The sequence below is a fragment of the Macaca thibetana genome, chromosome 14 (assembly GCF_024542745.1).
Source record: "Macaca thibetana thibetana isolate TM-01 chromosome 14, ASM2454274v1, whole genome shotgun sequence".
In the NCBI taxonomy this organism is placed as follows: Eukaryota; Metazoa; Chordata; class Mammalia; order Primates; family Cercopithecidae; genus Macaca; species Macaca thibetana.
The window spans coordinates 30758278-30772635 of NC_065591.1; the positions used below are offsets into that span (position 1 = coordinate 30758278).

General features: G+C 43.5%; 1 protein-coding gene across 2 annotated transcripts in view; it reads left to right on the forward strand.

The window, feature by feature from the left end:
- ELF5 (E74 like ETS transcription factor 5) overlaps positions 1–12105 on the forward strand; it is a 34902-nt gene extending 22797 nt beyond the window's left edge. For both annotated transcript variants that reach the window (XM_050758785.1, XM_050758784.1), the window contains exons 4-7: positions 1156–1206; positions 8391–8459; positions 9913–10108; positions 10567–12105. In XM_050758785.1, coding sequence (XP_050614742.1) covers positions 1156–1206; positions 8391–8459; positions 9913–10108; positions 10567–10663 — 413 coding nt within the window. In that variant the 3' untranslated portion in view covers positions 10664–12105. The remainder of the gene's footprint in view (positions 1–1155; positions 1207–8390; positions 8460–9912; positions 10109–10566) is intronic.
- Positions 12106–14358: the final 2253 nt, after the last annotated feature.

A 14358-nucleotide genomic window follows, 5' to 3' on the forward strand; every position in this document is an offset into this window, starting at 1 on the left:
ACCATAGCACTACCTTTCATTCTCAGAAGCGTCTCCATTTGGATCATAAATTCTGCAGTGAACTGGGGGTTATTACCTCATGTATGCCTTATACCTCCCCATAGGTTTGGACTCTGGCAGAACAGGACACAGAACAAAGCAGTTTTGTCGAGGAGAGTAGCTGGAAGGGGGCTGTAAGGCCTGGGCATCATCTAGCACTGTAGGTATTACAGTAGGATTTAAGGGCCCAGACACCTGGGGACACTGGTTGCTAAGAGGTAAGGACAGAGGGTGGCTTCTGCAGCCTAGGAGAGGAGTGAGCCCCTCTTCCGTCTCCCATCCTGTTCTCAGTCGGCCCTTTGGACAGAGTCAACTGAGGCGCCTGGCTGACCAAAACCAACGAGAACATGACACTAGGAATAAACAATCACAACTGTGCCCTGCTCCACTCTGCTTAGCAAATAGAAATTAGTCCTCATGTTAGACCAAGCTAGGACATTGGTATCCTTCAGCCTACACTGGTACGTGAAAACACAATCTGACACTCCTTTCAACCCCAGCCCACCCCATTCCGCAGAGGAGGGAACCAAGGCCCTGACGTCATCTTCCACATCCTCATTAAACTCGGCATTCACATAGACCTTTGCACTTCTTGCAACCTCTTATGTCCGTCCTCCCCACTGACCAGCACATAACAGGCATTCCAATCCCAAGGGATTAGAGGTCTTGTCAGAGACTATAGACTCTTAGCCAAAGGGGGGCTTAGTGGGTATTTTATCGCGTGGTGTCAGTGAGAAAAACCAACAAGCCCAGAGACTGAGTGACTTGGCAAGCCTGCACAGGAGTCAGTAGCCCAGCCCAGCTCAGAGCCCAGTCCTGGACCCCAGACTAGAGCTTACTCCCAAGTGCTTGCTCAGAAAATCTGCAGAGGCTGCTGGGAAGCCTGGTTCTGGGTGCTTCCTCCAAATGACCTTTAAAAATGAGGAAATGATCAACTCTCGGGGATGGCTTCAGGGTGGCACTCTAAGGCCAGATGGTCTCCAAGGTTCCCTCTAAAATGTAACCAACCTCAAGAGGGACAGTCACTCCACTTCCCTCCAATGCCCCCTCTCCTGGCCTGGTCAGTGGAAACCAGGATTGCATGGTATGCTTTGTGGATTTTTTTTTCTTTCTCAGGTTACTCCTTTTTTAATGACGCTGAAGAAAGCAAGGCCACCATCAAAGACTGTAAGTAGCCAAGCGCAAACCACCCAAGGCTCTGTCAAGACTGTCATTGGCACATGGGCTTGACCATTCTTTTAGGATCGTACTGAAAAGTTGATGAACTGAAACAATCCCAGACCTGGAGAAGGCAGTGGGGAAAAGCGTGGTGGAAAGAGTATGACAGAAAGAGCGTGGGCATGTGTCTGTAGGACCATAGCTTGGGTCTGTGTATTGCTGATCCTCTGAAACTCCATTCCCCTATCTGTAAAATAGTGTGACCCTTGTGGGTCGTGGTGAGTTTGAGAAACGATGCACACAAAGAGCCCAGGATGCACCACCAGTGTAGATGCTCCCAAAACCAGTATCCGTTTGTCTATGTATTACTTCTAATACTATTAGAAGCCTTGTGGTTCATCATGCTTAAGAAGACTCTGAGCTCACTAAGTAGGTAGAGTTTATAATTATAAGACGATGGAGGATCTCAAATAACCTTGTTGATGCTAATGATTGACCTTCCCTGTTTCACTTTGGCCCATGAAGAAGGCTTGGGAAAGGGATCTTTGGTGCTTTCATTTTTTAAAGATGACAGTGATGATTTTTATTAGTTACTGAGTCCCTGGTCCAGAAGCCAGGAAGAGATGTGGTCCTGGGCAAACCCCATTCCCCCATGGGCTTCAGCTCAGTCATCTGCAGAGAGGGAGCAGAGCACATGGTGATTTCCAAGGCCTCTGAAGGGTGCAAACTGGAGGGGCAGGCACAGAGGGAGTATTCTTATGGTTTATGATTTTTTCCTCCTTAAAGTCCCAAACAATCAGCTGAGGACTCACGTTACTTGGATCCTAGTTAACAAAAGTTTTTGGAATTTTGTGTTTTGTTTTGTGTTTGGTGCTTTAGCACAGGAATAGCCAGTTTGTGGATCACATGCTACAGGCTTAAGCAGGTGCGCCCTGCTCCACAGACCGCAGCTGCCCTCGCACGAGCAGCTCTGCATTCTGCCAGGTTTTATCACTCGGGGCCCTCAGGTGTAGCATCTCACCCACCTGTGAACAAAGCGCACACTGTTTCCTGGTGCTGGTAGAATCCCTTGTGATCCATCTGCAGCAGCCTGGGGGATATAAATCCCAGCTTTTACCACCCCACCTAACGCAGGCAAAGCCCCTGGAAGAAATGAGCCTGTGAAGCCTGGGAGACATTACTATGGCCAAAGGCTTGAGCCACAGGCAGGCATTTGCTTTACTCTCTAAGTAGTAGTGACCCAGACCTGACCAACCCTTTCTCCAGGGGTCAGTGTCTTCACCTACAAATGGGAATCACTTACCAGCCTGCCTTCCGCACAACAAAAGGAAGCTAATGCAATAGAAAGAGAAGGTGTGCCCAGTAAGTGCTTTTGAAGTAGGTGTTACCTGAATATATAACTAGCCACAGTTAGATTCAGTGTGGTGATGATTATGATGACAAGGATGAGGATGAAGATGATAGCTAGCGTTTATTGAGTGCTTCCTGTGAACCAGGCCCGTGCTAAAATCTTTATAGACATTGTGTCAGGTAATCTTCCCAATATGAGACAAGTCCTAGTACTATAACCTTTTTATAGGGGTAGAAACTGAAGCTTAGAGGTTAAAGGTGACATGCTTAGAAGGCAACAGATGACCCAGGTGTGTCTAAATCTGAAGCCCTTCATGCCTTTGCTCCCCTTACCCATTTATTTCTCTCCTGTTTCCTTTATTCTTTGAACAAACATTTATTGAACACTTACTATATGCCAGACCCAGAGCTAGGCACTGTAGCTGCAGTGATGAGCACTATTTGAGTCTTGCTGTCATTGAGGCAAGGTCGGGGTAGAGATATTAAACAAATAACCCAAATTATAAATACATTACTGCTCATCATGATGATATTATAAAGCAAAAGATCAGGGTGCTTTGTGTGTAATGGGGAAAGATTGCATTTAAACTGGGTCCAAGGACAGCTCTTTAGAGGGAGAGATATTTGAATTAAAGCATGAGCAGAAGTTAGCCAGGAAAAGAGAGAGAAGAAGAGGTTCCAAGCAGTGAATGGCCAATGCGGAGGCCCAGAGGCAGGAACAATCTTGGTGTCTTAGAGAAAGAACCAAAGAAGGCCAGTGAGTCTAGCATTAGCTTGGCCAGTACAGTAGCCACTAGCCACATGGGGCCAGTTTAATTACGTAGGTTATATTAAAATTCAGCTCCTCAGCTGCATAGCCAAATTTCAAGTGCTCAGTAGCCACAGATGGCTGCCATCTTGAACTGCTCAGATCCTATTGAGCCGTTCAATTCTGTGATGGTGGAGGCATAATAACTTGCATAACACTCAGGGCATCAGTAGTCTCAGCAGCATTAGCAGAAGGAGGGATGGGAGCTGAGGCTGAGAGCAGGGTAGGGCCAGATCACACACCACTTTGTGGGCAACAGAGTTAGGATTTCATTCTGAGCAAGCTGGGAAGCCACTGAAAGGTCATAAGCATGAAAGTGGTCAGATCACATTACGTTTTAAGATCTCTTAGGCTGCTATTGTCTGGGTTGGAAAGCAGTCTAGCCAGGAGGCTCCTGCCCAGAGGAGTGAGGATGATGGTAGCCCAGACCCAGCGATGGGAAAGAGGTGGGGAGAAGTTTCTCCATTCGCATCTGAGGAAACTGGAGGTGTAATAACTTGCAAGTAAGTGCAGGGCTGAGATTTCAACACATTTCCTCAAAGTCTGTGCTTTTTACATTGTGCTATGCACACTCACACATGCACGCACACACACACACACGCACATATGCACACATGTTCCCAGACCCTTCTGTTCACTCTGCTGCCCACTCAGTTGAGGTCCAAGGCCCAGGAACTCCTCAAGGTCTGGGCCCAGCTTGACAATAGTTCAAACAACAGGACTATTTTTAACTTAGTGCCCACTGAAGGTGCCCGGACACACAAGCTACAAAACTGTCAGAGCTGGCCAAAGCAAAACAACCCCTTCCCTCTCTGCTTGGTCTCTTCTCTCCACCTGCCCCACTCCCCACCCACCTCCACTGCAGAAATGCCAGTAGAGGGTATGCTGGGCCCAGGAACCAAGCCTACAGTCCTGGGTTTGCTGCCAGGCACCTCCCTGCTCCTGAGCCTCAGAGCTTCTCTGCACCAGCCTGGCATGGGGTGTGGGCTCCATGGCTGGACTGCAAATGTCATGGGGATATGATAAACTTGTTTTGGAAACCCTGCAACTCAGGCCCCCACCCCAGCTTCTGGAGTGCTTGCAATCAACAATGGAGGATATATCCTTTGGCCACATTTTAAAAGTGTCCAGGCTCAAGGCCAACCAAGCCTCTCCAAATCCCACAGACTGCAGAGAGCCTGGGCCATGTCTCCCCTCAATCCCCACCAGCTGCAGGGACATAGTCAAGGTGATGAAAGTTGTGAGCCAGGGAGAGGTGCACCCTGAAACACAACTGGCATTTACAGAGAAATATAATGGGTCCATGGTGGTGCTACAGATCCACCACCCAGTGCTGGTGGAGATTGATTTGGGAACCTGCCTCAATATTAACATGGCAGTCATGACTTCAGCCCCCTGCCCCTGCCCCTGCCACCACCAGCCAAGCGAGGCCTTGACTAGTCAACCAACGAGTACCTTCAAAGCCATCACTGCAGAACTAGGAACAGAGAGAACAGGGCTATCTCGGCAAGACCCACAGAAGAAACTCCCACCAGCCTCATAAACTCCTCTCATGCTGACCTGTCCTGTGTTCCTCCTACCAAGCCAGATCCCCTTCCTCCAAAACACGGGGGAAATCATCAAAATCAAAAGGGCAATGTTTTTCCTCCCACCTCTTGCCATTTTGGCATTTCAACGAAAGCTTGTTGTCTATTCACACTTAATAATTCACCTTTGTTTATGACTCCATTTGTTTTCTCTTTTCCTAAAAGATTAAATCAAAACAACAGATCGATCTGGGGATAGTAATAGACACATCTCAAAAGGGTGGGGAAGGTTAGGTGAGCATCTGACAATAGCAAATGCTTAACAAATCTTAGCTAATAATGGTTCATTAAATGTCTATTGAACACCTGCTGTGAAAGACATGATAAAGTAGTAGTTATGAACATTAGCTTTGGAATGAGAACTCTCTGGTTCCACCATCTGGATAAAATTCTTAAGCTCTCTGGGCTTCCAATTCCTCCTCAATAAAATGAAAATCATGATAGTATCACACAGGGTTGTTATAAGGATGAAATGAGATACTCTATGTGAAGCCTTTAACAAGCACTTGGATTTAATAAGTGCTCCATAAGTATCAGCTAATAGTGGAGGAGAAAAAGAGATGAATCTTTCCAGTAAGGTGGGCCCAGTATTGTGACACCAAGGAACACACAGGTGCTCTCTATAAGGCTCATAAGGGGTCTAACCCAGAGGGTCAGTTCAGAGAAGCCTTCCTGAAGAGGTCTTGTGAGAAGTCCGCTGTGTAGAAGTGGAGAGTGGGGAGTCTGTGCAAAGGTCCTGAAGCAGGAGGAAGCCACGCCCCCAATGGAACCATTTGACCCAAGGGAAGGGAAGAAGTTGGGAAGCAGAAAGAGATAAGGCCGGAGATCTAGGTGGGGGTCAGTCTGTGAAAGGCCCACTTACTGTGCAGCCTTCATCCTGGAAGAAATGGGGAGCCACTGCAGGAAGTTCAGCTGCCGAGCAGGCATGACCCAGTAGCACTGAGAGAAGTCACCCTAAGCAGCAGTGTGGGGCACAGGATGTCATTCCTGCCCTTCCTTTATTCAGCAGTGGCAATGTACATACTAGATGATGCAGCAGGGATAGTTGTACAGTATAATGTAGTATAGCATAGCATAGCATAGCATAGCATAGCATAGCATAGCATAGTATAGTATAGTGTAACACAGTACAGTATAGTTGGTATAGTGTAGCACAGTACAGTATAGTTAGTATACTATAGTACAGTGCAGTATAGTTAGTATAGTACAGTATAGCATAGTACAGTCTAGTTTGTATAGTACAGTATGTAGAGTAGAATGTAATATATGGTACAGCATAGTATAGTATAGTATGTACAGTATAGTATAGTTAGTACAGTATAGTATGGTATGATTGGTATAGTATGCTGCAGTATAATACAATATATTATAGTTGGTACAGTACAGTATAGTTAGTATAATACAGTACAGTATAGTATAGCACAGTACAGTATAGTTAGTATAGTATAGTGCAGTATAGTTAGTACAGTAGAGTATAGCATAGTTAGTACAGTCTAGTTTGTATAGTACAGTATGTATAGTAGAATGTAATATATGGTACAGTATAGTTAGCATAGTACAGTATAATGTAGTTAGTACAGTACAGTGTAGTACAGTATGTACAGTAGAATGTAATATATGGTGCAGTATAGTTAGTATAGTACAGCATAGTATAGTTAGTACAGTACAGTATGGTATGATTAGTATAGTATGCTGCAGTATAATACAATATAGTACACTTGGTACAGTACAGTATAGTTAATATAATACAGAACAGTATAGTATAGCATAGTACAGTATAGTTAGTATATTATACTACAGTATAATATAGTATAGTTAGTACAGTACAGTTAGTATAGTATAGTACAGTATAGTACAGTATACTGTGGTGTAGTAAATATAATATAGTGTCATGCAATATAGTATAGTTGGTACAGTACAGTACAGTTGGTATAGTACAGTATAGGATAGTGTAGTTAGTACAGTACGGTAATAGTATAGTTCGTATAGTGCAGTACAGTACAGTGCAGTATGATATAGTAAGTTGGCATGGTATACTACAGTATAGTCAGTATAGCTGGTCTGGTATAGTACAGTATAATGTAGTTAGTGTAGTATAGCATAGTACAGTATAGCATAGTTAATATAGTGTGGTACAGTACAGTATAGTTGCTATAGTATGGTACAGTATAGTTAGCACAGTATGGTGTGGCATAGAACAGTATAGTTAGTATAGTACAGTATGGTGTGGCATAGAACAGTATAGTTAGTATAGTACAGTATGATGTGGTATATAGTACAGTATAGTTAGTATAGTACAGTATAGTGTGGTATAGAACAGTATAGTTAGTATAGCACAGTATAGTGGTAGTATAGTACAGTATAGTGTGGTATAGAACAGTATAGTTAGTATAGTACAGTATAGTGTGATATAGAACAGTATAGTTAGTATAATACAGTATGATGTGGTATAGAACAGTATACTCAGTATAGTATGGTGCAGTACAGTTACTATAGAATAGCACAGTGGCTGCTCAGTGATACTGAGCACCTACTATATGCCCAGCAGTGTGCTAGATACTGCATGGTTACGTCTGGAAACACAAATCCCTGCCCCCTCGTGTACACAGACCGTGAGCTTCATGAATAAATACACCATAGAATATGCTTGAATATTCCATGTAAAATGCGGAGCAGTGGGGAGAATGTGCAGACCCAACTTGATGGTCAGAGGAGGCCTCACTGGAAGGTGATTTTGAACCAGGATTGAGATGAGGGCGTGCACAAGCATCCAAGGGAAGAGCGTGCTGGACAAGTGGAAGAGCGACTGCGAAGCCACTGATATGGAATGTGCCTGCACATTTCCGGAGAGCCTGAAGCTGGGGCAAAGCAAGCAGGGGACTAAGAGAAGCGGTGGAGACTGAGTGTGAGCTGGAGGGGCAGATCTGGTGCCACCATTTTAAAAACTCATATACTACTCTGGGACAATGCTTGTCCAGGTGTCTCAGGTTGTGACTGACAACCTGAGTTATCATTTAAGTCAGCACGGAGTTAACGTTTTGCTTTCTACCCTTCATGAGCTCTAGTCTCTTTGCTTCTACTTGTGTCTCTTCCAGTCTGTTCTCCACACGGGAGCAAGAGAGATCTTCTTAAATTGAGGATCTTTGCTCTACACTTTGATATAAATTCCCAAGTCCTTACCATGGTCTCCTAGGAAGGCCCTGCATGGGCCTCGATCAAAATCAGATTTATTTATTCTCATCAGGGTGGGTGAGATTGAATACAAGTGCTCCTCAAAGCCACATCTTAAAGCATCTTGACATCTGCCACCTACTAATCCCCCCAAAGTGCCTAATGTAGTGTCTTCTACTACAAAAGCATTCAATTAGTGTTTGCTCATTTGGGTATGACTTGAGGTCTGAATATGGCCTCTGTATCCCTTTCCACTGCTATAAATTATTCTATTTCAGATGCTGATTCCAACTGCTTGAAAACAAATGGCATCAAAAGTCAAGACGGTCACAGTCATAGTAGAACAAGTAAGTGAAGGATGCCGGTTTTCATTTCTAATTTCTTAAAACCATTCCTAAGACAAAGTCATCTACTTTAATAAGCTTTGAAACTAAACATTTGAGTTGGACCAGTTACTCCCCAAGGAAGGTAGTAAAGAAATCAATGATTGCTTTTATATGTATTATCGAAGTCAGATTGATTTCTTCTCATAAGAGTGGGTGAGATTGAGCATCTGACAATAGCAAATGGCAAACAAATCATAGCTAATAATTATCCATTAAATGTCTATTGAACACCTACTATGAAAGACATGATCATAGTTGTAAACATTAGCTTTGGAATGCAAACTCTCTGGGTTCAAGTTCTGGCTCCACCATCTGGAGCCAGGTCCAATCCTGGGTCCACTGTGGCTTCTTCTCAGAGGAGGATAACAAAGAAAACACTGGGAATTGGCAATCCTATTAGCTTCCCCAGCACTAAGAGATCTGCCCAGAGCAGTGTCAAGCTTGTACTTTCACAAACGTGTGTGAAGAAAACAATTGCTATATGCTGGATGTGATTCTAACCACTTGGTATGTATTAAATCATTAAATCCTCTAACCTATCCTAGGAGACAGGTACTCTTATTATCCCATTTTATAGATAAAGTAACTCTAAGAGTTTATGGTTATAAAGGTACGAAAAGGTGAATTCAGGACCCAGACCCAGGCAGTGGGACTCCAGAGCTGGTCTTAACTACCAATCATAGAATAAGAGAAAAACCAGCCTCTCATGAAAAATGAAATTTCAGGATCTGTCCACCCAGACAGTTGTGGCTATGGAATCAGTACAACCATGCTGCCTGTCAGAAAAACGAATGAAAAGATCATCTGATGGTCATTTCATTCATTCCACAAAAATTAAACTGTAGTTCCATAGAACATCTGAGTCATAGTGTTGCCAGTCAATGTAAATTGGGTGTCTCTGAGTGTGTGTTTCACAGTTGCTTCGATGGGAGACACAGACATGTCACAGCTCAGTAAGTTTCCAGGTAAAGCAATCAGTCATAACAATGGGAAATATTCCCACAAAGCAGCAATTCTCATGAGCTAGTGAGAAATTGTACATCTCTTCTCTTAAAATTAAAAAAACAAGCTGGGCACGGTGGCTCACGCCTGTAATCCCAGCACTTTGGGAGGCTGAGGCGGGTACATCCCCTGAGGTCAGGAGTTCGAGGCCAGCCTGGTCAACATGGCGAAACCCCATCTCTACTAAAAATACAGAAAATTAGCCAGACGTGATGGTAGGTGCCTGTAATTCCAGCTACTTGGGAGGCTGAAGCAGGAGAATCACTTGAACCCAGGAGGTAGAGGTTGCAGTGAGCCGAGATCACGCCATTGCTTTCCAGCTTGGGTGACAGAGTGAGACTCTGTCTCAAAAAAATAATAATAATAAATTTTAAAAAAATTGTAAATAGCTAATGTTTTCCCCTTTTCAAAGGCCTCCAAAGTTCTCATCTATGGGAATTTGTACGAGACCTGCTTCTATCTCCTGAAGAAAACTGTGGCATTCTGGAATGGGAAGATAGGGAACAAGGAATTTTTCGTGTGGTTAAATCAGAAGCCCTGGCAAAGATGTGGGGACAAAGGAAGAAAAATGACAGAATGACATACGAAAAGTTGAGCAGAGCCCTGAGGTAAGTTAATAGCATAAAATACCATGAGCCTTCAAGAAGAGTTATATAAAATCGCTGGCTGTAGAAAATTACACTGTTTCACAGGTTTTTTACTTGATAATGGAAAGGTCATGAGACAAAACTTTGGTTGTTAGTTACAGGTAGGATTATGGTTTGTAACTTGACACGCCGTCCTTAGCATTCTTGGCAGTATTCCCCAGGGATCACTCTGAATCCAGGCCATCTCGCACACCCACACACACACAAAAAAACACACGTTTTGAACCGAGAATGGTGAGTTTCAGTCTTCAAGATGTCTGTGAAAGGTTTAAGTGTAAGTTGATAACAGGGCGTGAAAATACCAGGGTAACCAAAGACCAGCCTTGTCACCTGAGAGGAATGAGGAGGCAGTGTTTGTGTTCTGTTGTTTTCCTAGGGTGCAAGCTCTCCCAGAATTTCTCTTCTGCTTGCTTTTTCAGATACTACTACAAAACAGGAATTCTGGAGCGGGTCGACCGAAGGTTAGTGTACAAATTTGGAAAAAATGCACACGGGTGGCAAGAAGATAAGCTATGATCTGCTCCAGGCATCAAGCTCATTTTATGGATTTCTGTCTTTTAAAACAATCAGATTGCAATAGACATTGGAAAGGCTTCATTTTCTTCTCTCTCTCTTCTTTTTAACCTGCAAACATGCTGATAAAATTTCTCCACATCTCAGCTTACATTTGGATTCACAGTTGTTGTCTATGGGGGGTGACAGCAGCGACTCTTAAGAAATCCTTTCTTCTCCGTAACGGGATGAGGGGATGATCTTTTGTGGTGCCTTGATCAAACGTTGTTTTCCTAGAGTTGCGGAATGACAACAGCCCATGCCATTGGTGCTGATCAGAGAAAAACTATTCAATTCTGCCATTAGAGACACATCCGATACTCCCATCCCAAAGGTTCAAAAGTGTTCAAATAACTGTGGCAGCTCACCAAAGGTGGGGGAAAGCATGATTAGTTTGCAGGTTATGGTAGGAGATGGTGGGATATAAGACATACATACTTCAGATTTTAAATTATTAAAGTCAAAAATCCATAGAAAAGTATCCTTTTTTTTTTTTTTTTTTTTTTTTTGAGACGGGTTCTCGCTATGTTGCCCAGGGCTGGTCTTGAACTCCTAGGCTCAAGCGATCCTCCCACCTCGGCCTCCCAAAGTACTGTGATTACACGTGTGAGCCACGGCACCTGGGCAGAAAAGTATCTTAATTAGTGAAAGAGCTGAGCCATCGAACTGGGACATAATTGGATTTAGCATAAGTTCATAGTAAGTTTCTTAACCAGAGCATCTTTTTGACCACTCAGCAAAACTTCCACAGACATCTTTCTGGACTTAAACACTTAACATTAACCACATTATTAATTGTTGCTGAGTTTATTACCCCTTCTAACTGATGGCTGACATCTGATATGCAGAGTTAGTCAACAGACACTGGCATCAATTACCAAATCACTGCTGTTTCTATGATTCAAGCTGTCAACACAATAAAATCATAATTCATTGATTCTATCTCTGGTCCAGATGTTAAACATTTATAAAACCGGAAATGTCCTAACAACTCTGTAACGGTCAATTAAATTGCGAGTCTTTGTTTTGTCTTCCTACCTGATGTGTATTCAAATGCTGAAACACATACTCCCTTGACAAAAATAGTGACAGTGAATTTACACCAATAAATGTTCATGGGTTAAAGTCTGCACTGACATTTTCTCATCAATCACTGGAATGTAAGTTATTAGTGGCTTACAGCTAGGTGGACTGCCCCTAGGACTTCTATTTCACCAGAGCAGGAATCAATTGGTGAGGCACTGAACCGCTGTACAGGCTGAAGACCTCCGTACTTAAAGTTGAACTTCAAAGTAACCTGTTTTAAAAAATGTGAATTACTGTAAAATAATCTGTTTTTGGATTCATGTGTTTTCCAGGTGGATATAGTTTGTAAACAATGTGAATAAAGTATTTAACGTGTTCAACTGTCTATGTATCGTTCAATTCAGCATGGTAGGCTCAGCAAAACACTGACAACCTGTAAAACCTTTGGTGACGCTTCCATTTCCTAGCAGTTGTGGTTGGAGATTTATCTTTTATTTTTGGAGATGGGTTTTTGCTTGTTGCCCAAGCTGGCCTTGAACTCCTGGGCTCAGGTGATCCTCCCATCTCAACCTCCCAAGTACCTGGATTACTATGAACCTTTGCTACATCCACACCACACCCAGCAGGCTGGAGATTTTTTAAAAGCCCAAAAAGATGCAAGAAATATATGGGGTAATCTTACCCTCCACCTTTAATATCGTAAGACAGAGGTTCCCATCACAAAATGGAGTTCATTGGCGCACATAGCCTACAGATACGTTTTTGTTTGGTGCACATAGCATTGTCTGTTTTTTTGAGCTTTTCTTTTATTTCTTACTGTGACTTCATTGCCTTATTTAGAAATCGAAAGATTCACCTAAAAATCCAGATTTCTAGCTTCTCTTTTAAAATCATATCTGGCAACACTAGTTTCTGTCTCTTGCGGTGTTAATTTCCTGGAGCTAAATTGAAGTTGCACCTTTGCACAGAGGATTTGGTCACTTTCTACTGCCTTCTGGACATACAGGTTGTCAACTGTCATTCAACTTTGTTCTTGCACTACTGATGGTTGTTGTAAAAGCATCCAGAATGCCTTTACATTTTGAATGTGGGACCCATGTCCTGGCCATCTGAAGAGGTAAGTACCATGTTAATGGACCAGTCAGGATGAAAGGAAAGACTGTCCAGGAGAAGAGAAATCAGCTAAGAGGGGGGGAATGGGGAGTTTTCAGGCAAGAGCTTGGCAGTGACAATAAAGCAGAGCCAAGCAGCTCAGAGGCATGGCGGGGACTGGGGTGGGGCAAACAGGCAGAAGTGGGCAGGACTGCAGAGAAACACACTGGCTAGGAGATGTGGATGCTTTCCCTCCCAGCCCCGGGCACCAAGCAGTTCAGAGAACAAAAACATTCATCCTTGCTACTCAAGAAATTTTCATTTTAGGAAACCATTAAACTAGCATCCTCTTTGGATTAGCTTTCTAGAGCTGCCTGTGAAAAATGACCAAAATCGGTGGCTTAAAACAACAGAAATGTCTTCTCTCTCCATTCTGGAGGCTACAAGTCTGAAATCAAGGAAGCCATAGGCTCTAAGAAAGAATCCTTCCAAAAAGAAAAAGAAAAGAAAAAAAGAAGAATAAAGAATCCTTCCCCTTCTTCTTCCTGCTTCTGGTGACTCCACGCCATTTTGTGACTTGTGGCTGCAAAACTCCAATCTCTGCCTCGGTCTTCACATAACCTGCTCCTTCTTCTACCCTTTGGTCTCTTAGAAGGACACTTACTATTTGATTTAGGCCTCACCTAAGTAATCAGGATAACTTCCTCTTGATTTTTTTTTTGAGACAAAGTTTCGCTCTTGTCACCCAGGCTGGAGTGCAGTGGTGCAATCTTGGCTCACTGCATCCTCTGCCTCCCGGGTTCAAGCGATTCTCCTGCCTCAGCCTCCCAACTACCTGGAGCTCCAGGCACACACCACCATGCCCAGCTAATTTTTTGTATTTTTTAGTAGAGATGGGGTTTCACCATGTTGGCCAGGCAGATCTCGAACTCCTGACCTCAAGTGATTCACCTGCCCAGGCCTCCCAAAGTGCTGGGATTACAAGCATGAGCCACCACACTCAGCCTCCTCTTGATCTGTAACTTATGACATTGCAAAAATCCTTTTTCCAAATGAGTCACACTCACAGGTTCCAGGGATTAGAACATGGATATATCTTTTGGGGGATCACTGTCCACTTCACCACACTCTTTAAAGTAAGAGTTTTACTTAAACATATAGCTCCATAATACAATTCATTGAAGGACAGAAAATACAAGGGACTGTCTAAAATGCTACACTTAGCCTAGCACTGTGGCACACACCTGTAATCCCAGAACTTTGGGAGGCAAAGACAGGCGGATCACTTGAGCTTAAGAGTTCGAGACCAGCCTGGCCAACATGACGAAACCCCATATCTACTAAAATTACAAAAATTGGCTGGGCATGGGGTGTGCACGTATAGTCCCAGCTACTAGGGAGGCTGAGGCGGGAGGATAGCTTGAGCCCAGGAGGTTGAGGCTGCAGTAAGCTGTGATTGTGCCACTGCACTCAAGTCTGAGTGACAGAGTGAGATGCTGTCTCAAATAAATTAATAAACACACTGCTACACTTTGAGCACA